The 25411-nt window shown below is 39.6% G+C and overlaps 1 protein-coding gene across 7 annotated transcripts; it reads right to left on the bottom strand.

Moving 5' to 3' along the window:
• Positions 1-25337, bottom strand: USPL1 (ubiquitin specific peptidase like 1). Of its 7 annotated transcripts, none has more exons than XM_019736547.3 (10): positions 25203-25337; positions 24501-24650; positions 21808-21973; positions 21154-21282; positions 17929-18574; positions 14008-14121; positions 9323-9452; positions 7881-8006; positions 5147-5304; positions 1-3116 (listed from the first exon to the last, which is right to left on the bottom strand). In XM_019736547.3, exons 3-10 carry the CDS (start codon positions 21904-21906, stop codon positions 1219-1221), a joined length of 3300 nt encoding a protein of 1099 aa, XP_019592106.3. In that variant the 5' UTR covers positions 21907-21973; positions 24501-24650; positions 25203-25337; the 3' UTR covers positions 1-1218. The 7 variants fall into 7 exon arrangements, with proteins under 7 accessions (XP_019592106.3, XP_019592108.3, XP_019592105.3 ...); XM_019736549.3 differs by having other exon boundaries at positions 21844-21973; positions 24455-24650; XM_019736546.3 differs by having other exon boundaries at positions 24455-24650.
• Between the last annotated feature and the right edge of the window lie 74 nt (positions 25338-25411).

Here is a 25411-nt window from a genome sequence, read left to right on the forward strand (position 1 = left end):
TACAAACAGGTATAACAAACCCATTTTTATTTCTTATAGTCCATATGCATAAAAACATGAAAATGTTTGCAGTATTACCACTTAGTGTGAACATGGAGGATCCAGTCTTCTTGGTGTTTTCTCTATTTTCCCAGTTTTTTCCTTACAAAAACATGCATTACCTTTGTAATTAGAAAAGAAGGGAGGGTTGGGAGTGAATTGCACAAGTATTATAAAGTGCTGCGTACCTGACAAAGTATTCTACCCTGAGACTGCCACCCTCAAATGGTAGTTAACTACTGCTACTACTCATCACGGCAGGAGGGGTGCTTGTTCGGGCTCCCCAACTTTAAATGAAGCCCGCGAGGTGGAACACACACCGCCAAGTTCAGCCCTTCTAACTGCTGTAGGAACCACGCCCCTCATCCCAGCTTTACAACTTACTAGCTCTGTGCTATTCATCTGTTAAATGTGGTAAAAGTATTTTGCTTATAGGAATGTTGGTTTAAATGAATTAGTGTCTCATATATAACAGAACCCAGTACACAGCAAGCCTTATAAACACTGGTTATTATTTTCTCCCAAAACAAAACTGTTGGATGGTGCCCCACTTTGGACACAGAAATAAATGTCTTGGGCAGAAAGATATTTATGATAACATCAAGTCTTTGCGTGTCAACACAAAAATAGATTAATTTTTCCCATTACAGATCATTTATTGATCACCTACCCTTACTTAAAGTTCTCGTAACAAGGTTTCCTGCCACCCTTTTTAAGGAGAGAAAAAGTATTGTGGAGTGTACATTCCACAGCACTCCACCAGTGTAAAAAACAGGCTGAGGCTCTTAAACAAACCACAAAACTTTAGTGAAAGTCACATTCATACATCATATCAGTTTGTATAAACTAGTGTTTTTCCTGAACCAACATTTAAAACATAGAAATTTAATGAACCCAAACTGTACAAACTGCCAGAAACTAGACACTACTTTTCCTTTTTAACTCAGAAATCCTTACTGTAGTTCTTTACACAAGTACAAAATAAAGTCAACAAGGAGAACACATTGCTGATCACTTTAATTTATAAAACAGATTGCATACTGCATGGGCAGAACCAAAGGTAAAATCTTCACTAGCTTACATTTTGTTCATGACATGGCCAGTGTATAAACACTACCTAAAAACATAGTACGTTTTTCCAAGACAGTAATAAATATTAAACTAAAGAGTAATAAGAATTCAACAACTCTCAAATAGATACTCATCAAAATAAGGTAAGTCTAATGTGTCATTTGCTAAAGAATTTAATGCTGAAGTGGAAAAAAAGTCATCAAAAATATCAGGCTTCATGGAACTTTCCAAATTCAACGTTCTAACGCAGGCATTATGGGTTAGTGGATCTGGCTGCACTTCGCCCTGAATTTTCTTGGTGGGGCTGCAATAATTATGTTCCTGTCTCAGGTGTGTGTTCTGGGGAAGACCGTTTAATTCACCAGGTACTGGTGCTGGGGTATGGTTGTCTCCCACCTCCAAATACCTAAGGTCAGCCCCCCCGTTCTCTGAGAGCTCTGCCGCAACAACAGTGGTAGGAGACAATAATTCCGCTAAAATTTCTTCGTGAGTCTGACCACTGTATGGGGAAGCACTAGGAATGGTGGTTCCTCCCGATTTATTATCAGCAATATCAATTTGATACTGTAGTTCTTTTAACAAGTCTTCTATTGATTCGCCATCGTTTGGAGATCCGCAATGGGACACATGTTCTAAATTTTCACTTGGAAGTTTTCCATTTGGGGGGGAAGACATAAGAGCAGCTAATTTCTTCTTTTTTGCCTTAAGTTTTTTAAGAAGTTTTAGGCGAAGTTTATGAATTGGACCCGCAACGGAGTCTCCATGGTTTGCTGAAGAAACACCACCTGCATTTCCATGAGAACTGTGGTTGAGGGGAGCTCCGTAAGTGGCTTCTTCACACTCTCTCAAACCGTGCAGGTCAGCAGGGACATCGGTGTGAACAGAAGCTGCACTCCCTGATGGCGGCTGACTTGCTAACGGGGCACTGGCTGCTGGGGGCTGACTCGCACACCTCCGAGCTTTCCTCGATGCCCGGTTAGTCTTCTGGTGTTTACCTTTGGTTTTAAAGCCACCAAAATTACTTGCCCCCTTAACTGAGGGCTGCAAATCAGTGACAGTGTTTCTATTATGAGCTGAAACACATGGTGGCATAAAGGAAGCACCCTTGCTCAGTAAGCCTTTAACCCAGCTTCCCACAAACGGCTTCTTCTGATTTTCTTTCAGAGATGGATTCTGTAAGGACTTAGCTGTTACAGTCTGAGAAAATGCTGCAGTTTCTCTTTTCTTCAAATGAGACACCTGAGGTGTGACATGTTGGTCTGGTTTTAATTTCTCAGTTTTTGGTGAAAGGAATTGTTTTAAGGGAGCGTCCTTCTCTAGGGCACCTGTGCCCTCAGTTTCTAGTGACTTTACTCCCCGTAGAGGCCCCGCAGCCTGAGCCTCAGCCACAGGTTTAGTGAGGACAGTGTTTTCTGTACTTGGCTGTAGTGCCTGCATGTTGGTAGCTGCAATCTGAGACGGAAAGCGTAAATCTACAGACTGGTCTTGGGTGAGCTTTTCCTTACATGGAGCTGACAATGAAGAAGCCATTAGCGACTCTTGTGATGGCAAAGTGTTTGCTCTGCTGACAACTCCAGTTGTTGCCACAGGTGTATTTCCTAATAGGAAACCTTCAGAGCTAACCTGTATTGCTTCAAGTGTCAAAGGTAAAATATTACTGTCCACCAAACCTTTCGGACCTGAAAGGAAACAGTGTCCACGAGCTGCAGCTCCATCCTGGGAAAGAGTATTAGGAGCAACTGCCACATTTGTGGGGTGACTTCCTAAGGTCGCTTCAGCGGAGGCAGCATCACCCACAGAACACAACACTGCAGGTACCTGTTCCACAGCCCCGAACGCATGCTGATCATTAGTCTTCTGAAGTGGCAGACAGGCAGATGCTTTATCTGTCATTTGGGATATTTTTCTTTCCCAAATAACAATATGTATCTCTGAAGCAGGAACTTCAAATTTCTCACGCCTTTCAGAACATGGGCCTTTCAAGTCATCACATTCCAGCCAACTTCCTGGGGGAGGAGGTAGGAAAGCGAAAGAGGTGAGACATTCAAAAACCACCATCCTAGGTTAACTTTCTTCTGGCCATTTTAACCATTATCATTGAATAGCCACTAAAGGAGAACACTTGAAACACGACCCTATCCGTATGTCACCATTTTTCTCAGCCAAGTGTTTATGTCCTAATTTGGATAATAAAGTTATGGACTAACAGCCAGAAAAGCGAAAAACTGAGGTAGTTTCTACCCTTTCCTAAAATAGCCACAAAAATCAAGACACAGAAGTATATTTAACTTCTGGGACTAACAATACAGTACCACGTAATTTATCCAACAACATCAGAAAAGAGATTTCTTTCCATGTATATGACTTCTCAAGATGAACGAAACTGTTATCTCAAGTACCAACATTTGTTTCAATTCTTCTTTTCTTTTTTTGGCTAAAAAAAAAGCTTAGGTAATTAGGTATCTTGCTTTTTCCCGCTGAGCCTGTTTTCTCATTTGTCAAGTGAAAATGGGATAATGGATGACAAGGGGGTTTAATCCCCCGGCACATGTACAAAAACTCAAGTAAAACCACGCACTACGTTTATGCGGATGTGCCTTACAAACCCCCTGAACCCACTGCCTCTTATTCTAGACCCATCAGAACTTCGAGACTGTCGCTTGCCTTTGTCAGTGGTTCTCTACTACACGTGCATATTAGGATCATCTGATTAATATTTGGACCCAATCCTCAGACACGGACCATTGGTCTAGAGGAGAACCAGGACATTTTTTAAATACGCTAACTGTGATTTTTATATGCTGCAGGGTTGGAAACCATCTAACCTCTTCTAACTGAAGAGGATTTTTCATTCCCTAGAATGCAGTAAAAAGTTAAAATAAGTTGGTTTTTCAGTTTCTGTTGAAGTTGAGAACCACTTCCTCCAAAATTCTGAAGTAGGGTTAAAACTTTGTATTAATAATGTGAGTTTCAGTTTACTAAGTGATTTTATAACATACTGTGTCATCAATCCAAATCATGCCCAGGAGGAAAATATCAAATATGAGAAGTGTCCAAACAAGAGAAAATAGAAAAATAAAAAGATATCAAAGTAGCCTGATACAGTAACACTTTAAGGGGCTGGGTTATCTTGGCAAAGTGAACATTGGAAGGAAAACAACTGAATCATAAACCTCATTAGACAAGTGGACATTAGCAAAATCCATGAGCTGTACTTTTACTGAAAAGTTTAATTATTTAAATAAAGGCTTTAGCTCGACTGTAGCTATTAGCAAACTACCACATCTCCCTGAAAATAAGATCTAGCTGGACGATCAGCTCTAATGCGTCTTTTGGAGCAGAAATTAATATAAGACCCAGTCTTATATTACAGTAAAATAAGATTGGGTCTTATATTAATTTCTGCTCCAAAAGACTCATGAGCTGATCGTCTGGCGAGGTCTTACTTTCAGGGAAATACGGTATGGATTTCAGATAGTCCATGTCATACTGAGAGAAGGCTACATAGTCTGTAATGTCTAATAGTCTCAGAAATAGATATTTACTTTATATTACTAACAATTGCAACTAAGCAAAACTTGTTTTATTTGGATTTTTTTCTCAATTAAAAACCTTCAGTACCATGCACTTTCTTTTTAAGAGAAGTACAAGGTTATATATACATAGAAAAATCAAAACTGCCACCATTCATTTTTCTGTACTGAACACATATTACTCATGCAATAAAGACAGAATTAAAAGCAAATATATTAAGTGGAAAAAAGCAAACTGTAAAGCAAACTTTAATATATGGCTTCATTGCCTGTCTAAAAAAGAAACATGCATATGCATGTGGATGCCCATAAATATGCTGATAGAAGCAAAGGGAAGTTAAAGTGGCTCCAAACCACAGCGGCAGTGTAAAGGACAGGGCAGAAGAATTAACGGCAAAGGTAAGATAAACAGAGAAAAAGAGTCAAGGCAAAGTCTGTCTAAAAAAATACCAAGTTTAGTCTCTATGCCTATTATCATAAAAGAAAAATGTTTAAACACTTACCATCAGCATCTAAAATCCATGTTATAAAATGATTATTTGCGTGGTACTGAATTACAGAAGTTATTTGGTAAAGACAGCCTTCAAAAAGAAATGAGTAGGGCTGCAAGTCGTTCCGTGGCAAGCCCTCTACAAAGTGCAACATGAATACAGGAGATACTCTGTGGGGAGAGAGGAAGAGAAGACAAACTTAATGCCATGTGCCCGGTTATACGAAAGATGGTCCGGAATGAACGAGTCACATGCAGCTTTCAAGGCTAACTGCACTCATTTTTCTTGAGCACCTCCAGATGCATGCCTTAATTAGAAACGGAGCACTCATTCTGAGACACACGGAATGGTAAACCTTCCTCAGAACAGGGTCACTCACAGTTGGGAGCCATCACACAAAAAGGCTCTAACACAGACATTAAAAATTGCTCTGTAAGCTGCACAGATGCGTCGGCTTAAAGACCTCTCAGTAACTACTCTGTAGAATGAAAGGAAAAAGCCAGACCTATTAGAATTCTCTTTGGTATCAAGTGCCCAAATGAACTGCATTTGTTAGGGGGGGACAGGTAATATGTGAAACAAAGTCACAAGCCTAAGATGTGAAATAAGCATTTAAAAAACTCCAACATGTTAATAATTTGGCCTATTTCTTCCCGTTATCTCAGGAAGTAGAGAGGTTCATCAAATTAAAATTTCCACTTAGGCAGCTTAATTTGTAACTAAGTAGGGAATAAAACACAACACACTAGTTGATTTACTATAAACTTTAACAAGACATCATAATGTCAAAAATACGTCATTACAGTAACATGCCAAACTAGAAAATAGAACCCAAAGATGAGCCTCAAGGAACTAAACAAACCGCTCAGGATTTTAAAAAAATGTTGAATTTTTTTTCAAACATTGAAATGTGACGCTGGGGCTTGAAAAGCGGGTATGAATAGTTAGATGACATGATATACACCAAGAAGCCTCAAGCGGAGCAGTGGTCCCGGTGACCTGCTGCCCCTGGATCTCCTCATCAAGGAGCGGCTCCCTCAACACTTAGATCTCAACGCGGGAACTCGGGCAGCGACACAGACTGCGGACTTCCGGCTAAAGAGATCTTTCTCACTCTGCCCTCCCACTCAAATGCTATCAGACAGTGAAGGACAGAAAATGGTAATAGACCAAGAGGACAAAGAAAAACAAAGGAGACATGAGCAAACAAGACAAGAAGAAGGTAAATATTCAGGAGAAAAAAAGCAAACAGGAAAGTGGTCAATCAGACGGCAGAATGGATGAAGTGATGATGGAAAGCTACAGAGTGGGCGTACTGCTGAGAAGAGAACCCCTAAGAGACTCCGTATCGATAGGCAACAGTTGCAAAATGGGTGGTTAGGCCCTGGGCTAAAAACTGGGCTAGTGAACGTGTGTGCAACGTGTGTACAGAGTACTCCCTGCATCAGGCCCAGAGAGGAACCAGTACAGACTGAAACCCTGGAGCAAAAAGGCGAAAGGCAGCAGAAAAGAGGTTCCCAGGGAAAAAAGGGAAGGAAGACAAAAATTGTGTAGCATTTGAGTGTTCAGAAAATTATTAATGAGTGTTTGAAGAATTTGTAAAAAAATCAATGCATATATAAACAAAGCAAATGAAACAAAAGGCAATGAATAATTCCAAGAAAAATAAAGAGTTACAAAAGAAATGAAACACAAGCATGTATACTGCTGGCTAGAGAGGGGATATGTGCATATTTATAACAAACAACGTGTGATTTAACCAAAATGTAATCACACTGGAAGGACAGGAAGGTTCAGGAGAGATGGGCCCCAGACCCTGGCTGAGAGCCCTAACACTCAACTGCTATCAAAGGAGAAGACTGGACAAAGTGGGACAGACTCATGGTTTTGAAGAGTCAAAGTAAATACTAGCTGAAAGGTTTAAAGCTGCCTGGAGCTGGGGTATGAGGGGCACTGTTTCTTCCTTTGAAGTCGTGGCACTATCAGGTTGAGAATTGACTACTTGGATGAAAGCAAACCTTTAGGAAAGATTCTGAGGGGTTTCTTGGCACATCCAAGGGCATCAGAAAAGGTAAGATATGACTATCACTGGTTCTTTATTACATCAAATTATACCTCAAAACATTTCCTTATGTAGAGTTCAAGACAACAGGAAATGAAGGTTCAAGAGGACGTACACGTGTGCGAGTGTATGAACAAGGGACACAAACTGCCTAAAGTGGGACTGACCTGGGAGTTTAGATGTGGGGCTTCTGGGAATGCTGGAAAGGTAATTCCGGCCCATGGCTCCCACTGAGCACAAGCAGAAAGGCTGGCAAAACCTAAGGAAACCACATCTGCTCAAGGGCAGCAGAGAGCTTACAGGAGGATGAAGAACTAGCAGGCTGAAGTCTGGGAGAAGATGGAAATTCAGACATGAGCCTGTGGCTCATCTTTCAATCACCGCAGTTCTTAAAATTAGATTAAGGAAATCCCAGAATTCTACTCACTCCAGGCACTTGGTGGAGGAGAGAAAAATTGAAGTTTAATATCGTTAAAGGGAGAAAAAAGGCAGAAGAATGAAAGGCACTTGTAGGAGAGGAGGGTGAGCTCTTCAGTGGCATTAGCATTTTGGTGCTTCACAAATTCGTGTTAACTCAAACTTCTGCACAATAGGTTATAGTCATCACTTTCAACCCTACACATTAAAAAATATGTAAATCCACTTTCTTTTTGTTTTAAACTCCATAAGGCAATTTGAACTCACTTTTCCAATATCATTTTTCTTATCTGTGACTTATTGTTGCAATTGTTGCACGGACCAAAATGGGCAGCATTAAGTGGGTGCCACTCAGGAATGACATTTGTAAAGGTGACCAGATTCTTCATACACCTATAAAAACAGAAGACATAACTTAAATTCACTTAAATCAAATTCATTCATGTTAATTTAAATCAATGTCTAAAAGAAAAGGCACTCTCCTTCATTTGTTTATTCATACTTAACCAACCATATAATAAATGAATAGGCCTAACCCTAGGAAAGCTCTCTGTGAAGACTCTCCACGTTTAGTCCATAGAGTTTTCTGCTATGAGATGAAGAACCTGTTAAAGGCAGGGTTTCTCAAGAGCAGAACCACCGACAAGAGCAGCACCATGAAATTCGCACTGGGTAAGTCTTTGTTGTGGGGACCGTCCTGTGCACTGTAGGATGTTTAGAACCATGCCTGACCTCTACACTCTGGGTGCCAGTAACAGCCCCACTTGTAGCAACCAGTATCTCCAGACACTGCCAAACGTCCCACGGGGCGCACATTGTCCCTAGTTGAGAACCACTGTTCTGAGGTTTTCAAATTTGTTAAGAGCTCACCCATTAATAAATTCGCAACGTGGCTATCCATTATTTACAAATCAAAACGAAAGGGGTATTTCTAAATACAGAATCAGGAATAACATACAACTTAATTTCCTTGATCCTTAAAAAATTAGAACATCAGTTGTGAAAGAATTTTGTTTTCAAAGGTTACACACAAGTTCTAAATTTGCACTTTGGCATGAATACTTGACAACAATAAGCATCTAAAAAGACGATTGTTAAAGAAATGTACACGGCACCTCAACGGGATTCACTTTAATGAAATCATCTTTAAAAGAACTATTATTTATTACCTAAGAGATACGAGCTTCTTTTCTAAATAACAGCAAATATTGATAAATGATAAGTGCGATAAGCACAGGCTGGGAAAAGGAGATCCATTCTCAGGGAAGCTAACATTTTAAAAGCAAAGAAGCACAAAGTAATCAACAAATGCCTCTAACAGAGGAGTATACAAAACACACAGTTTCCAGGAGTTCTGAGAGGTGTTCTTACTTGGCAGGGGGTCTGGGGGGAGTGGAAAGGAACGGGCTACACTCCCTACGTCCCACTTCCCACTGAAGAATTCCTAAGAAAACCCGCACTAGGAATCTAGCAAACCATGAATTTTCCCCTCTTCTGGTTTAAAGGAACAAGCACATTTTTGTTTCTGGGGCTCAAATTTTTCCTTTTAACCTTAATGGTGGAGAGAGACTTCAAGATAAGGTGGGAAATGTTACCAAGGGTAGAAAGAACTCGGGAGAGAGCAGTGCTACTAGTGGAAGCAAATTTTATTACTCAGAACCACTTTCAATTGAATCAATCCGTTTTAAAAAATAGAAAAACTGACTGACCTGTTTTGATACTTGTACCCACACTGTGAACAGTCAAAGTTCCAAGAAAAAGAGTACGTGAAGAGCTTTTCAATGCAGGGCTCTATTTTTAAGAGCAGGGGAAATGCAAACACAGGGCTTTCCATATCACCTTCAAAAGGAAAGGAAGAATTATAACTCATAATGAACAGAAAAAGGTAAACCCAAATTATGAACTGTTGTCTTTTCTCACTGTACTCACAGTATTAATACAGGTGAACACGTACATATAACAAAGTAAGTTATTAACTTTAGCAAGGGGAAGTTTTCAAAGCATTTTTCTAAAAAGGTGCATAATAAAGATTTAATTATCACTTCATTCTCTATTTTTCTTGGTAGACACGAAAACTTCGTAAGACAAAAACATACCAGACACACATCATCTTCTCAGATCTTTTTAGCTTTTCTCAGGAACAAAAAATCCTCACAACTATAATAACCCTAGAGTATTACAAAAACAAAATGAAAATTTATAAATGTTTTGCTACAGATACTAAAAATAATATAACTGGTGAAATACAGTAATCTCAGAGTCAGAGAAAACCGTTAGAAAGCTATTTCCATCCCGACTCTTGGTTGTTCTACCTGTGGAGAGCACGACACACAAGGGTTCCAGGACCAGCCTCAGACCTCCTGACTCCTCACCAGAACCCTCACTGACCACTCTTCTTAATCTTTTTCCCCCCCTTTTTTAAAACATTTTTATTGGGGGAATATTGGGGAACAGTGTGTTTTTCCAGGACCCATCAGCTCCAAGTCAAGTCATCGTTTTCAACCTAGTTGTGGAGGGCACAGCTCACTGGCCCACGTGGGAATCGAACCGGCAACCTTGGTGTCATTAGCACAGCCCTCAAACCAACTGAGCCAACCGGCAGGCCCCTCTTCTTAACCTTTTAACAATTAAAATTAAACTCCAGTAACTTTAAGATTAGAAATCTGAATTTTGTTGTCATTAAAACACAAACTGAACCATGAGTACCGTCTTCCAGGGTGGAGACGGGCAAGTGAGTCACATGGGATTTTACATCCCTTCTCCAACTGGTTTCTCTTTCCCGTCTTCTGGGAGCTCAGATGCCGTACCAATCTGGCCTTAGAAAACATCAGTCCTTCCATCCCCTCCCTCCCTCGGCACAGTCTCACTTCCACGGTCCAGTTCTCCCCCAGTCTGGAATTACAGTTGCCAGGACCCAGCCTGGAGGAGTCACCTTGGCAGGACCAGAGGCAGAGTGGCAGGTGTTACCACCTAAGCATCCTCTATAAATATCAGTAGTTACAAAGGCTCTTTTAATAGTCACTTTGTGGTATGGTCCCACTGCCATTTTTGTACAAAAACATAAAGTCAAAACATTTTTTATAAACAGAAATACAAATCAACCTCCGAAAAATGAACATATGCAACACCATATGCGTAAACAGTGTGTAGTATAGCATGAGTTCCTCACTAGTTCTCAGCCTTTAAATGCTTACTCTATTGTAACTAAACATTAGTTGAAAAAGTATATCATTTATTTCATAATGACAACAGAATCTTCAGGTCTAAGAATATATAAAGTTCCCAATGAATCAAAATATCATGAAGGAGCTCAAAGCACAGTTAAATAAGCTATTACAGATCATTTTAGGTAATTCATATAGCTCCTAAATTGACCTTTTTTCCTTTGATTATTAATTTTACAGGTATTTATTATAAAGCATACTAGAGAACAAATAATACCAATGCTTAATTCCAATTTTTACAACCTCCTGCCTACGTTAGTTGAGTGGTTTCTTTGCCTTTAGTCCCTTCATTTGCCACAATGCAAACCCCTCAGTGACCCTTCGCTGCCTAGCTGGTCAGGTTTTCTGTTAATAGCTCATTAATGTCTTCTGGCCATGTTGCTATGAGGTTGTCTGTCTTTTTTTAACTGATGTTCTTTGAAAGATATACTGGATATCATTATTTCTTTGCTCTATTTTTGCCCCGAGGTTTTAAATTTCAATGTAATCATATCTACCAATCTTTTATGTATCTTATATGAGGAATTCTTTCCCACTGAGTGATAAGTATTTACCTATATTTCTTCTGAAGTTTTACAACTCTGCTTTTCATAATTAGGTCTTTATACATGCTGGAGTTCCTTTCTGACTATCGTGTGAAGTAGGGATCCAATTTTTCCCCTGAATTAGGAACCAACTGTCCTGGCATCATTTACAGGCTGCCTTTTCTCTCCCCTTGATCTGCATCACCGCCCGTCACAAGAAGACGTAAGCAAAAGGGGAGGGCTCTGTCTGGTCTATTCTGTCCTGCTGGCCTGCCTGACCTCACACTGCTGCACAACACACACTAAATTCCTCTTCCGACTTATACAAAGAAGTAGCAACCATAACAATACAAAACCCTAACAATAGCTTTTTCCTGTTTTAAAAAACGAATACAGGGGCCGGTTAGCTCAGCTGGCTAGAGCGCAGTGTTCTTAACAACAAGGTTGCCAGTTCAATCCCCCTATGGGCCACTGTGAGCTGTGCCCTCCACAACTAGCTTGAAACAACTACTTGACTTGGAGCTGATGGGTCCTGGAAAAACACACTTACAATAAATAAAAGTTAAAAAAAGAAAAAAAAGGACTATAGACATTAAATGAAAAGAAAACACCAAATTGAAGGTAGCAGTTACCTTTGTGGGGAGGTAAAGAAGAATTGGGGAAGAATACAAGGGGGCCTCAGTTGTATTTGTAATGTTATGTTTCTTAAACTGTGGGGAGGGAGAGCAGAGAGGACAGTTTACAATGTGTTTTTTAAAAACAATAAACAAAATGATAAAATGGTTGATCTTAAAAGTTTAATCAACATTCCAGATCAATACGGATTCTACTTCTCTTTCTTTAGTAGTACTTTAAAATCTTTAAAATACATGTTGCTATTCAGAATGAGAACACATACATGGTAAGATTTTACCGCGCTCTCTGAAGCAAAGATTAGATTTCTTTAGTAAGATCGTAAGCTCTGAAGTAGCACCTACCACTGTGGAATGGCTAGTAGGAGGGATTCTATTGAATTAGAAGAGCTCGGTGCTTGCCCAATTGCTGTGATTGCACAAATGATTTAAAAATCCCATCTCTGTTACAAAGAAAACCAGGCCCAAGGCAGCAGTGGAGCAAGAGGCAACTTTGTTCTAAATGTAATAATCAGGGGTAAGAAGGGTGGTGATTCAGACCTGGGAGAAACCACTATTTAGTTCAACCGGATCTGGAGCCTGGACCCTGAATAAAACACCACGTCACCTAGGAGGGAAATGATACCTGGGAAGTGCAGCCCCTTGGGTCTGACTCTGCTGATCTTCTGGAAAAGACTCCTTTGAAATGAGTGCCCACCCAACAGATCAGGGGTTAGCGTAAGGAAGGGGACTACTAAGGAGCCTGGGGAAAGTTTTTAGGGTGATACTAGTACGTCCTACATCTCAGTTGTGGTAATGGTTACGCAGCTATATACATTTAAAAGCGTTTTATCATATGTTAATTATGCTCTGATAAAAAGGAAAAAAAAGAATATCTATTCCATCTGAGTTTCCACATGATGATAAATTAGAACGGTCCTCTAGACCTAGAGGAGGCAACGCCAAAGATTTGGCAGATGGAAAATCCGGTTACTATTATAACAGTAAACTTGTATCTGTAGGAATTAATAAAAAAGCAAGATAATAAAATTAGGGGACAAATGTGGGACAAAAAACTAAGAGATACTACCATGCAAAAAAGACACTGCTTCCAGACATGATATCGGGATCTGATGAAATCATGCCACTCACTGAGAGAAAAACTTGTTGAAGGCACTGATGTTCTACGTGATTTAACATGGCTAACACATTAATAGCGGTACTATATATTCTGCTACTACAATACGGTATCAATAGGAGAGTCAATACAAGGACAAAGAGAAGTAAAACAAAAAGACATCCATCCCCCAGCAACAAACACACCAACAAACCACTACAGCTCCTTGCGCTGTACTAAAAACATTTAGAAAGATCCAAAGATGTAGCGCCCTTGCTCCACTCGGCTCCCAGAGGCCAAACGCCAATTCACAGAGGACGAAGCAGGTGCCTCTTTTTAAAGATTACGAAAACTTTCCCAAAAGGTATCAGTATATTTCTCCTGTATTCTACTGGCAAAAACTGTACCACATGTCCATTCCTAAATCAATCACTGGCGGGGGAGCAGAATTAGCCTGGGGTTTAGACCAGAAATTCTCAACCTGGTGCACCAGTAGGAATCACGTGGGAGCTTCTAAATGTTACATACCCGAGCTCCATCCTCGAGAGTCTTTTAATGGGCCCCTAGCACTAGCATTTACTTTTAAATTCCCTAGGTGCTTTCTAATGCACAGTCCCCGCCAAAAATGCTGGACTAATGTACTGGGGAAAAGCACTGAAAAAGCAACCAGAGGTGTACCCAAGGCTTCACCTACAGGTTCTGGGGCTGCGTCCACTCAAGGGGTGGGACCCAGCCTGCATATTTATATGGAACAGCTCTGCCCACCAATGATTTAACCAGTAGTCAATTCCTAACCAACTACCCAGGCTCTCTCCCAAGAATCTGATCATCTAAAGTAATAAAACAATATTATCTTTCCTTATCATGTATGTCTTTACGGTCGATGAATAATACAGTTAAATTACATAGATTACTTACCTAATGTGCATCTAAGCTGAGGCTGAAGTCTAATAAAAATTTCATCTCTGACTTCATTCAGACAGGTCTCTATCTTTGCAAATATTTCTGAAGAATTTTTTTTACAATCTCCATCTAAAAATAAAATACAGAACATTATCAATTCCTCATCAGTCTGTATCTTTTCAAACAAAATTAAGACATTACCATGAACAAAACTTTACCAGTCAATACATTTTGAAAACCCGAATTTCCTTAATTCTTCCTCCTCTCTCTGTGGGATCTACCACATATCCCCTCAATATCTGTTAACAGCACAGTATCACTAACACTGACTGATGGGGCACAACCTCAGTGAAAGTCTTTCTCATCCGGGTAACGGCAGGCCTAGCAGGAGCTGAGCTGAAATACTCTGCCCCTCTCGGAGACGGCTGAGGCGCTCTCTTTACATGTGATTATTCCTTGTGCCACAGACAACGTCTGTTTAGTCCCCTTTGATTGAACTTAGCTGGATCATAGGAGCAGAAAAAGCTATAAGGAGTCTTAATAAATTATGATTAATTCCCAAACTAACATTTGGCCTAAATGCCTCCTTTTACATCTTTTTTCGGGGGTGGGGGTGGGATGGGAAGGGTCTTCAATGACATCATAGTGTTTTTATAATTCCATATCCTGCATTTTTCACTCAAATTTCCTTCATTAAAAACTCTGCAGACTACTTATTACACTCCAACTAAACGGTTTTATTAACCATCCCCCTATCTCTGCACACTGGCTTCTTTTTCCACTGTTAGAAATACTATGATGACAAACATCTTTGGGCACATAACTGTCCACGTTTCTGATAATTTCTTTAGGATAAAAGTCCTCAAAATGGAATTACTGTGACAGAAACTATCTAAGATTAATAAGAAAACTATTTTGAATAAAAGCCTCTATATACATGATTCTAGTTACTCTTAAGCAACAAATAGGTCTTTTCACTCAAATCTCTTCTAAATAAATAATCCATACATCCTGATTACAAGCATCAACCACAATTTTTATTTGACCATGCCAAAGAGAGAACACTTATAATTCAAAGTAATGCAGCTCAAACAAACGTAATTATAACCATATAAATACTACTTTGCTGTAAAAAATTAATATAAGATTAAGACATAAATTTAAAATTAACATTCAAGTCAAAATTTGAATGAGATATCCTTTTCTGCAGCAATAATTGAACAATTGTCACCACTCAGTATTGGGGTTCCTGTAAGTATAGAAAACAGGAATAGAGAGAAGATAAAAGCAAAATGCTGTGAAAAACTGAGTTTTAAAAATTGCTAAGAAATTCAATCTCAAAGAAAGTCAAATTGAAACAAAATATTTATCTAACAAAATGACAATTTTGTAAATGTTTATACCCAGAGGTGCTGTGAGTGTTCTGGGATGTTTCCTTCTACATATGAAAATGTAATTATATGCTAGTGTAAGCCTTCTGGAAAGCCACTCAGAAAGAGTCTTTATATTCATATTTTAATATTCCTTCTAGGATATAATCAACAATGGATTCAAAGAATAGATGGATATTTGTCATGATGTTTATTCATAACAGCAAAAAATGGCAAGCAGCTTGAATGGCCATCAAGGGGAAACCATGTATAAGATTTACATAAAAGACTGCATGACCAAAGTCAAGTTGAATAAAGGTGAAGATTCTTTTACTAGCAGATAGCAAGACCTAAAAAGCCCTAATGATTAAAATAGTGTGGTATTAGTGCAGGGACAGATATAAAGCAACCAAGAGAATAACACTAAGAGGTAAGAAACAGCTGTATACACATATTGAATGTTATATGACAAAATTGGTATGGCAGATCAACTGACACAAAAAGTAGAGCTAGAAAAATTGGCTACGCTATGGGGGAAAAAATGGGACCTTACCACACACCATACACAAATAGTAACTCCAGCAGAATTAAGAAATGTGAAAAGCAAACCTTGATGAGTTTTCAGTGAAAATATAGGAGAATGACCTTCTGATTTGGGAGAAAGATTTCTTTCAAACGCCACATTACTAGCTGCAAAAGGAAAGATTAACAATTCCTATATATCAAAGGTATCTTTAACTCTTTCACTGCATTAATTGATTTTAAGATTTTTTTCAAAATGTGTCAGAAATCCACAAAAAACAAAAAGTTGATATTTTGACTATTTTACGCATTTAATAAGAATAGTTTGAGCTGCTTTGTATGTAAATGATATTATTTTTATGTATAAGCATTTCAGATATATTCATTCAGATATATCTGACCATTGCAGCAAAAGGGTTAAAAAAATAAAAACACAAATTATGGAAGAAAACCAATAAAGAAAATCAATAAAATTCACCGAAGCCATCAAATTAAAGGTAAAGACACAAAATCCAAGTTGGGAGATTTAGCGACACTTACCGTGTTTCCCTGAAAATAAGACCTAGCTGGACCATCAGCTCTAATGTGTCTTTTGGAGCAAAAATTAATATAAGACCCAGTCTTATTTTAATATAACATAAGACCGAGTATAACATAACATAACATAACATAACATAACATAACATAACATAACATAACATAACGTAACGTAACATAACACAAGACCGAGTCTTGTATAAGACCCGGTAATATAATATAATACTGGGTCTTATATTAATTTTTGCTCCAAAAGATGCATTAGAGCTGATGGTCCAGCTAGGTCTTATTTTCGGGGAAACACGGTATCAGACACACACAGAGCAACGAGGACATATAAAACTCATATGCACCAGTAAGGACATGGCAATGGAACAAAACAGGGTCATACACAGCAAGCATTTCACACAAGAAGGAGGAGCTACACAGGAAGAGCTGTTTAACCTGAGATCTGGGAAAGGCAAACCATTGTGCATAGTTCAAATAGCAAAAATCTCCAAGTGTGAGAATAACCACAGGAGACTCTATGGATCAGGAAGAACTCTTATACATTGCTAATGGAAGTACTGATTAGCACAGCCACTATGGAAAACAACTGGCTACATACTGTAAACTCAGAGCCTATCATCTGGCAATTCCTCGTATAGCCAACGGAAACGCTACGGTATCCCAAGAGCCCTGTCTGAGAGTAGTCACAGCAGCAGTATTTCTAATGGCAAGAAACAACCCAATGGCAGGTGAACTGATAAATGCATCGAGATATTTACAAAATGGAAATATTCTACAGCAATGCAAATCAACCAACCACAAAAGCAAGCAGCTCGATAGATAAAGCTTTATAAAAAGAAAAAAGGCCCCAGAAGACATAGTGTATAATATCCTTTCTTATAAAATTGAAAACAAATTAGACAATATATTGTTTAATTTGTTGTTTAGACATACACATGCAGGACAAACTATTAAGAATGATAAAACACATTTCAGGCTGCTGATACCTTTGGGGGGAGATGGAGAATGGGGTGGGAGGAACACATAGGTAGATGTAAGTTACTGGGAATATTTTAATTCTTCTTGGGTTTGGGATGGGTTCATGCGTATCGTATTTTATAGAAAATAAAACAAGAATATACCCTTGTGAAAAGAGACTTTGGGGAGCTGTGCAATTGTGGATTTGTATTCAGCCATTGATTTTGCTTTACGGCAATTTAAAACTTAAAATTTTACTCTGCTGGGCTCTGTGACGACGATCATTATTACCCTGCCAGCTAAAGACACACCACAGCTTTTCATCTTTACTCCGATTTTTGAAAAGACTGCCTTTTGGGGGGGGCAGTCATGATACCGTAACTGGTGTTATCGCAAGCTTCCTGACACTCTCCCTGGCTCCTTGCTCCCAGATCTCCACATAAAACAGAGGCTACTGACGGCATCTTTCCCACGTGCTCTGAGACAACACTCACCATTAGCCCCTTGACAAGTGAAAGGGAAATAAAATGTTACTACCGACCTTGAACTCCATCCCACTGACTGGTGTGCAGCACACTGGCTTCATTGTACTTCGTAAACAACTGCCAGATCACTGATGCCTCCTTGGAGCACAGGTCCGTCATCACGGCCTTTTTGACCACTTCCAGGTGCACCAGCGCCAACAAGATACAATCTAACCAACAGAGAGCGTAAGTGTTTTTCCATTGAACACATGCAGTCTGGCTCGATGCTGTGCATGTGCTCTCCAATGACATATCCACTTCAGACCTGCCTCCTTCATTTTGAGGGGCAGGCTCCCCAGTTCCAGAAACATCAACGGTAGTAGCATCTTCTTCAGCAGCCATGTCAACGACAGCAGCTTCCAAAATCTCATCCTGCTCCAAGGACTCACTGGCCTTAACCGGATTCTGGGGCCCACTGGGCAGTGAGTCAGGCAAGACTGATGGGGTTTCATCTTGTGTTTCTCTATTATGTTTACTGTTCGAAACTCGTTCACCACCAAGAACACAATGATCTTTAATCTTTTTGGAATCTGCTAAAAGAGGTGAATCTTTACAGTTTGTTTCCAAGAGCTTTCGTTTCTGAGGCTTATTTGGCGTGTGATGATCTTCCCAATCAGGAGAAATTAAGTTATTAAGTGATTTAGAGCCCAAAGGATAAATGCACTAGAAAGAAAAATAAAATGATAAAAACCACAAAAATTCAAATAATCTCAAGTTTTACTTTACTGTTTCCAAGTCATGAAAAATATGTATGAAATTTTAGCATTAGTTTGACATGAGGGTATAATATCATCAATCTCAATTTTAAGGAACTAGGGATAAAGGTGAAGCAACCCCAATGTCCATGGACAAATGGGCAAAGAAAATGTGGTCTATGCACAGAATGGAATATTACTCAGCCTTTAAAAAGGAAGGAAATTCTGTCACCTGCTACAACACGGATAAACCTTGGGGACACTGTGCTAAGTGAAATAAGCCAATCACCAAAGGATAAATGCTGTATGATTCCACTTACACGAGGTACCTAGAATAGTCAAATTCACAGAGACAGACAGTAGAATGGCCATTGCTGGGGGTGGGGGGTGGGGAGAGTTGGAAAAATGAGTTGCTATTTAATGGATTCAGAATTTCAGTTGTGTAAGACGAAAAAATTCTGGAGGTCTGTTGCACAACAAAGTGAATAAAACTAACACTCCTGAACTGTACACTGGTTAAGACGGTAAATTTTATGTTGTGTTTTCTTACAACTAAAATTTTTAAAAGGTTTTTTTAAAGAAGCAAAAAATTAAAAAACAATAAATCTTTACCAATCTCAAGCAGAGTCAGCACCCCTGCTTAATTAAAAAGAACACTACACCAGGGCCCTTTATGGTTTATTGTTCTTTTCATCCATACTCCTAGGTAAGTATATTCACCAAGTCTCATGGTTCAGTCGCCTATGTGTTGATCTCACTCTCCACCTTGTACACAGGATGCAACTGTTGGTCCCACAAACCCCCAGATACTAGTCAGATGTCTCAAGTCTGACTGGCCCTCACCTCCTGATCTTCCCCCCAGTCTTCCTTTTCTCATCTCAGTGACTGGCTATTTCATACTTCCAATTGTTCAAGCCCAACATCTGGGGCTCATCCTTGAGTTCCCCCTCTCCTACCACATACCCCAATCTTTCAGCAAATCCTTTTGGCTCCACTTTCAAAACACGTAATAGAAAAAGCCACGCCTCATCACCTTGGTCACCACCTGCTCCCCAAGAATACTGCCACTGTCTTCCAACTGGCCTCCCTGCTGCACGTCTTGCCCATGACATATATTTTCAACCCAGCAGCCACAGCGAATCTTTTAATAGGTAAGTCACACCATGTCACTTTTCTACCAACATCCCTATGAGGGTTCTTCTTTTCAGCCAGAGTGAAAACCAGAGACCTTAAAATGGCTGAGAAGACCCAACTTGGCCCAGCCCCCTCCCCACTACTTTTCTGGCCCATCTTCTCTGACTCCGCTTCCTGTGCTCAGACCTGCTCTGTTGGTCTCCTTGCCCAGCACAGACGTGAACAGGCAGCCTCCACCCTCAGGGCCTCCGACCTGCCACTCTGCCAGGGGATCGCGCCTGTCCCTCTCCTTCAGGTCTCTGCTCAAAGGTCACTTTCGCAATGAAGCGCGCCCTTCACCACTCGACTTAACATCACAGACTCCCCGTCCCGACACTCAGTCCCCGTGGCTGTTTCTCCATAGCACTTCCATGGCCTCACACACAAAAAGAGACAAGACTTTACTTGTCTATTTTCTTTCTCACTCTAGAATAACTTTGAGAGTAAGACATTTTTGTTTTACTGGTCACATCCTAGCATCTGAAACAGTGCCAACTCAAAAAAACATTTACTGAAAAATGCAAAAGACACTGATTTCTACTTGTAAGAATGCTTGGGGTTTTCTTTGAGTTGTCCCTAGCAAAGTATTTATAACCAACAGTGTGATTTTAGTCGAGTTTTTTCCAAACTTGGCTCATCATCAGACTGGTCCTCAAAAGTTACAAAACTGCAGAAATCTGGGTCAACACTACTGAATTGGCACCTGTGAGTGAGACCAGGCGCTTTGAAAAGCTGCCCAGGTGCCTCTGATGAACTGCTGGTTTACCTGGAATAAAAGTATCTGAAATTAGACTGCAGTCCAATCCCAGCACTGCTGCGTCATAAAGATGCTGAGTTCTGAATGAACACTCTGCATCTGTTTTCTTGTTCACAAAATGGGAACACCTACCTTGCAACATTTTGAGACTAAAATGTGTGTCTATAGTTTGTCAAGTATAATAAAATGTAGAGTATTAAGGAATTTAATGAGCTCCTACATAAAAATTGTACCAGTGGGTACAAATTACTATAATTAATCCTAATAGATATTTAGAGCCTTAAGTACATAACATGTACAGATTAATAACTTCTCCAAAAAGTCCCAAAGTTAAACCAAAGTTATGGGAGAGTAACTACTATATAGCAACAGCTAACAAGCTCCCCAAAACAATTTAAAAAAAAACCACAATCTTGAAATGAATCTTCTCTCCTCACAAATCTAAACACAACAAAAACATACACCTGCTTGCAATAGCATACCAGACAGATCTAGAAACTGATTATCTATGTATTAAAATGTACAGTCAAAAAACTACAAAATGAGTACAAATTTAAACACTGAAGAAAAAAGAAAGAGGTTAAAAACCGTGATGCTATCTAAGATTAATACTTTACCTGCAGATCCTCACACAAACAGATAGATTCTTGAAAACTAATTCGGTAAGTCTTTAGGGCTTTTAACTTTCCCTTCTCTCTACAAGCAGGGCAATACCCATCTGACGGGATGTTAGCAGAATCGTAATTCTAAAAGAAAAATAAAGTAAATTAAGATAGAGATATTCCTAGATCGTATCAAAATTACAAAACATTAAATGGAAAAGTAACCAGAAAAAAATTACAACTTTCACCTACAGGTGTCCTGGCAAGATTATTTTCAACATGGCAAATAAAAAAAGTGCACATAGGCTTTAAATACAGCTATCATTCTAAAAAGAATATATTGTAGTTTTCAATATTAAATTTCAAGTGTTAAAAATAGCATCAGTTTTATCTGCAGGAAAAAAAGTAATGTCAATTGCCAGGGAAAATGCATGCTCCATATTTTCAAAGAATAGTGAACCATAAGGTCTATGCTTTATTTCTACTTTCCCATATGAATAAAACACAGAGAGGTAAACACAGTAAAACAATCTTTCGCCATTGCTGTAAGATTTCCGTGGAAGACATGATTTTTTAGAAGTTAATTGGTAAAATTAAAACCGAATTAGTCTCAAAAATAGGAGGAAAAAACCCCAACTTTGCACTGAGGCAAAAAATAAGTTCACTAACTTTTCCCAAATACCCCACAATGTGGAGTGATGATACCCCTATATCAGTCCCTGGTCCAATCACTGGCAAACCATTTCCAGTCTTCGGGGAATCCATCATTCCGAGTCATTGGCTAATTTATGTCACTTGAAACATGTCAATATCACTAAGGATTTTTCAATGAACCCTGAAAAAAAAAAGTCAAGACAATTAAATAAAAATCCTATTTACTTTGAAAAAGAGCTATGCTATTTTACAAGATGTATATACATTAAATATTATATATTGTGAGAACTAGTATATGCCCTAGGGTAAACATATTCTGAAATTGTAATCTTGAGGTGAAAACAAAATACCTAAATTTATTTATAAATCTAGCAAATTTGTGGGGGGAGGGCAGAGACTGCCAATAGGACTGGTTTTCACAATAGACTTACTTATAAGCAAATTTATCAAAACTTGTAATAGAGATAAGTATTATTTAAAGCCAACTTATATTAGCCAGAGTTTGAAAGCCTAAGTTTTTACAGTCTACGCACAATTTGAAATAAGTATGTTAGCATTATACTAAGTACTTTTAAAAATTCAGATTCATTGTGCCATTACTTGACAGGGACAAAAGAACCCCTACTGCTTTCAACCAAGAATATGTCACAAACTGAGAATAATGCTACTTTTTAAAAGCTGCCAACAAATACTATTTCATATTAAAGTAAATGATCTGTACCAGAACAAAAATATAAACATTGTTACAGTACAAATTACACACATAACAAGCTTCTTTTGAGTGTAGTCTTATGGCAGAACCACATTCAATAAAGTCAAAATTATGAGACTGGAGGTCAGTGTTAAGAAAAGTGCTTGTTAAAAGTAGCTTAGATATGGACTTAAAATACAGGGAAACCAGACACAGGAGACCTCTAAGCAGAGTGAATCACCACTTAGCAGGGATGCTGCAAAATAATTTCAAGCCAGTCTGTCCCGCATCTAGGAATCCATAATTCTATGACAACCATCTCCTGGGAAACTGCAGCTCCCAGTTCACTTTAAAAACTATTACGCTTTTTGGTTCCAGTTATATACAGTTTAAACACCTTTCAAACCAAGGAATAATTTAAATAATAAAAATGTTCAGAAAGTCAGTATCAATGAGTCTCAGTTTTCAATTCTTGAAGAAATACCCCAAGGCGGAGCTTCTTAACCACAGCACTACAGACGTTTTGGACCGTTTCATTCTTATTGCGAGGGCTCTCCTGTGCCTGGAATGACCTCTACCTCCTAGATGCCAACGGCACTCACCCCTCTGCTCTAACAATCAAAAACGTCTCCAGACATTGCCAAATGTCCCCAGGGAGCCAAAAAAAAGGCCCCACTGAGAACCACTGCCACAGGATTAAAACAAGTTTGGTGCTAAACTTTTTCTTTTTAAGCTCCTCAAAGACACCAGTTTATTATCTTTGGCTGGTTCTATTTAGAATCTGCGTAGAAAAGGGAACTACCTCAAACTTCCATGGTTCCCGAGTGGCTAAAGGCATGGGCTTTGCACTTGCAGAACTGAGTTCAGCGATTTATTTGTAAAATTGGCTGTTCTAAAAATTAAATGCAATAATAGATGTAAAATGCTTAGCACCTGACACAGTAAGTTTTTACTATTTATTTGGTGCTAATTTTATACATCACTCTGTAGAAAATAAAACACCTTTTATCATTCTGCAGTGTTCTCAAAAGAAAAATTGGCAATCTATGTATCTTGAAAAAATTGTTTTTAATGAAAATTTCCATCTGCTTGAAGGAATCTAGAAAACTTTTTCTCCTGGTTCTCGCTCTCTCTCAATTATAAAAGTAAAACACAAAGAGCCTTCAAATCTGCTCCCCTACCCCATCACCAACATTTCAATAGGAAAGGCAAGTACCACGTTTCCTCGAAAATAAGACCTATTCGGAAAATAAGCCCCAGTTAACATCGTCAGATAGACGGACACATTTAGTATGCTATGACGATGTTCCAGAAGACGACATGACTGTATTTGAATAAATGTAGATTGTGTTGTACGTGAAAAAATAAAACATCCCCTGAAAATACGCCCTAATGCATCTTTTGGAGCAAAATTAATGTAAGAGCCGGTCTTATTTTTGGGGAAACACAGTAGGTTGGTGGTTGAAACCCTAAATATGAAGAACACCTGAAAACAAAATTAGGTTAAAAAATACCAGAGAAGGGCTATTCAGGTCTTCCAATACAATTTCCTTTGTTCTATATACAAAAACCCTGGGGTGATTCTTACAACTTAATTTGTTCCTAAATGACTGCCTTCATTGCCTTCCCTTAAAAAATAACAGGCTCCACTTTCTTGCATCTCTCACGTATATTTTGGTATTACCATCATTCCAAACACATATACTAGAAAATGTGAGTGGACAGTTCTTTGGAAGTTTCCCTCTTCTTCACGCAGCAAGTCACCAAATTCTGCGGACAGTTCTTTGGAAACGTCCCAAATCCCCACCTCTCTTTCCATCCCATCCACACTCCATATCACTGCCAAAGTGATGCTTCTATAAAACAAGTCTGAGTCTGTGTCCCTGCTCAGTTTAAAATCATCTATTAACACCAGCCCGATTGTTGGTAAGTCCAAACAGCGCAGTGTGACCTAAAGGTTAGTACTATTACCTAGAATAAAGCTCGCTGTACTGTGAGCTCAAACTGGCAGTCTTACCCTCCTCCATTCCACTTCACCCCCAGTATCTTTCTTCTGACGCCCGCTTTTTCATGACTTCTCTGAGCCACTGATACTCCAAAAGCCCGAATGTGAATTACTAGCCCAGTATGGACCCAGTCACAGCGCAATGAATGTGTAAAGCTGGCCCTGGGAACAGCGAAAAAGATAGTTAAGATTAATTCACAGTCCCGTGTGCAAAATGGAGAAACCCAGACGAAGAGGAGGCTTATAGCTATTTGGGCTTGCCCTCCAAGACCAGATGGGCTCAGCACGAGAACTGTCAAAGGTGAGGTCACAAAAGACTTGACGCCTAGGCTTTCGGCGCCCAGCGGGGTCAGGTACCAACCCCAGCCACAGTGAATCAGAGACAGACACGACCAAGAGGGATCAGACTCAAACCCAACCTGGGAAACCCGAGGAGACGCAGAGTTCCGTTAACTCCCCCCCCCCCATCCACGCTCCCCGGGGGAGTAAAACAACTCTGGTTTCTCTTCAGCATTTACCTCTCCGAGCCCAAACAAACCTGTAACGATATCTCAACACCTTAATCCCCAACCCCTCCCACCTGAACCCGGTCCCAGCCCCTTCCTCCCACAGCCTAGCCCACCCTTTCAGAGTGCACACTACCTCACAGCTCAACCCAGTTCTGTCCCCTTTCCCTATTTTCGGAACTGAAAGACACTACTCCCCCTCCCTTACCTGTGACGGGTACTCTTCTCCGCACAGGGTCGACCCGATCTCCTATTTCAGCTTGAGCGCCACACCGCGCAATGCAACGTTCACCCCACGTTCTACCGCTGCCGGCCCCTCCTCCTCCTCCTCCGGCCTCTCCGCTAGGAAAGCAGCTTCCGATTTGAGTCCGCGGCAAAAGAGTTCCCCTTCCTGTTCCGCGCGGGGCCCGAAAGGAT

Source organism: Rhinolophus sinicus, chromosome 16 (genome assembly GCF_057876585.1).
Source record: "Rhinolophus sinicus isolate RSI-liver-muscle chromosome 16, RSI-T2T, whole genome shotgun sequence".
NCBI classification, from domain to species: domain Eukaryota; kingdom Metazoa; phylum Chordata; class Mammalia; order Chiroptera; family Rhinolophidae; genus Rhinolophus; species Rhinolophus sinicus.

What these genes read in the sequence shown, in the direction of transcription:
- USPL1 (XM_019736547.3), bottom strand. Translation starts at nt 21,906, where the DNA reads ATGATGGATTCCCCGAAGACTGGAAATGGTTTGCCAGTGATTGGACCA. An exon ending in TCAGTGGGATGGAGTTCAAG is followed by an intron (nt 14,122 to 17,928) that starts GTCGGTAGTAAC and finishes TTTTATTTTTAG; the next exon opens with ATGGAGATTGTAAAAAAAAT. An exon ending in AGAAAAATGATATTGGAAAA is followed by an intron (nt 5,305 to 7,880) that starts GTGAGTTCAAAT and finishes CTCTCCCCACAG; the next exon opens with AGTATCTCCTGTATTCATGT.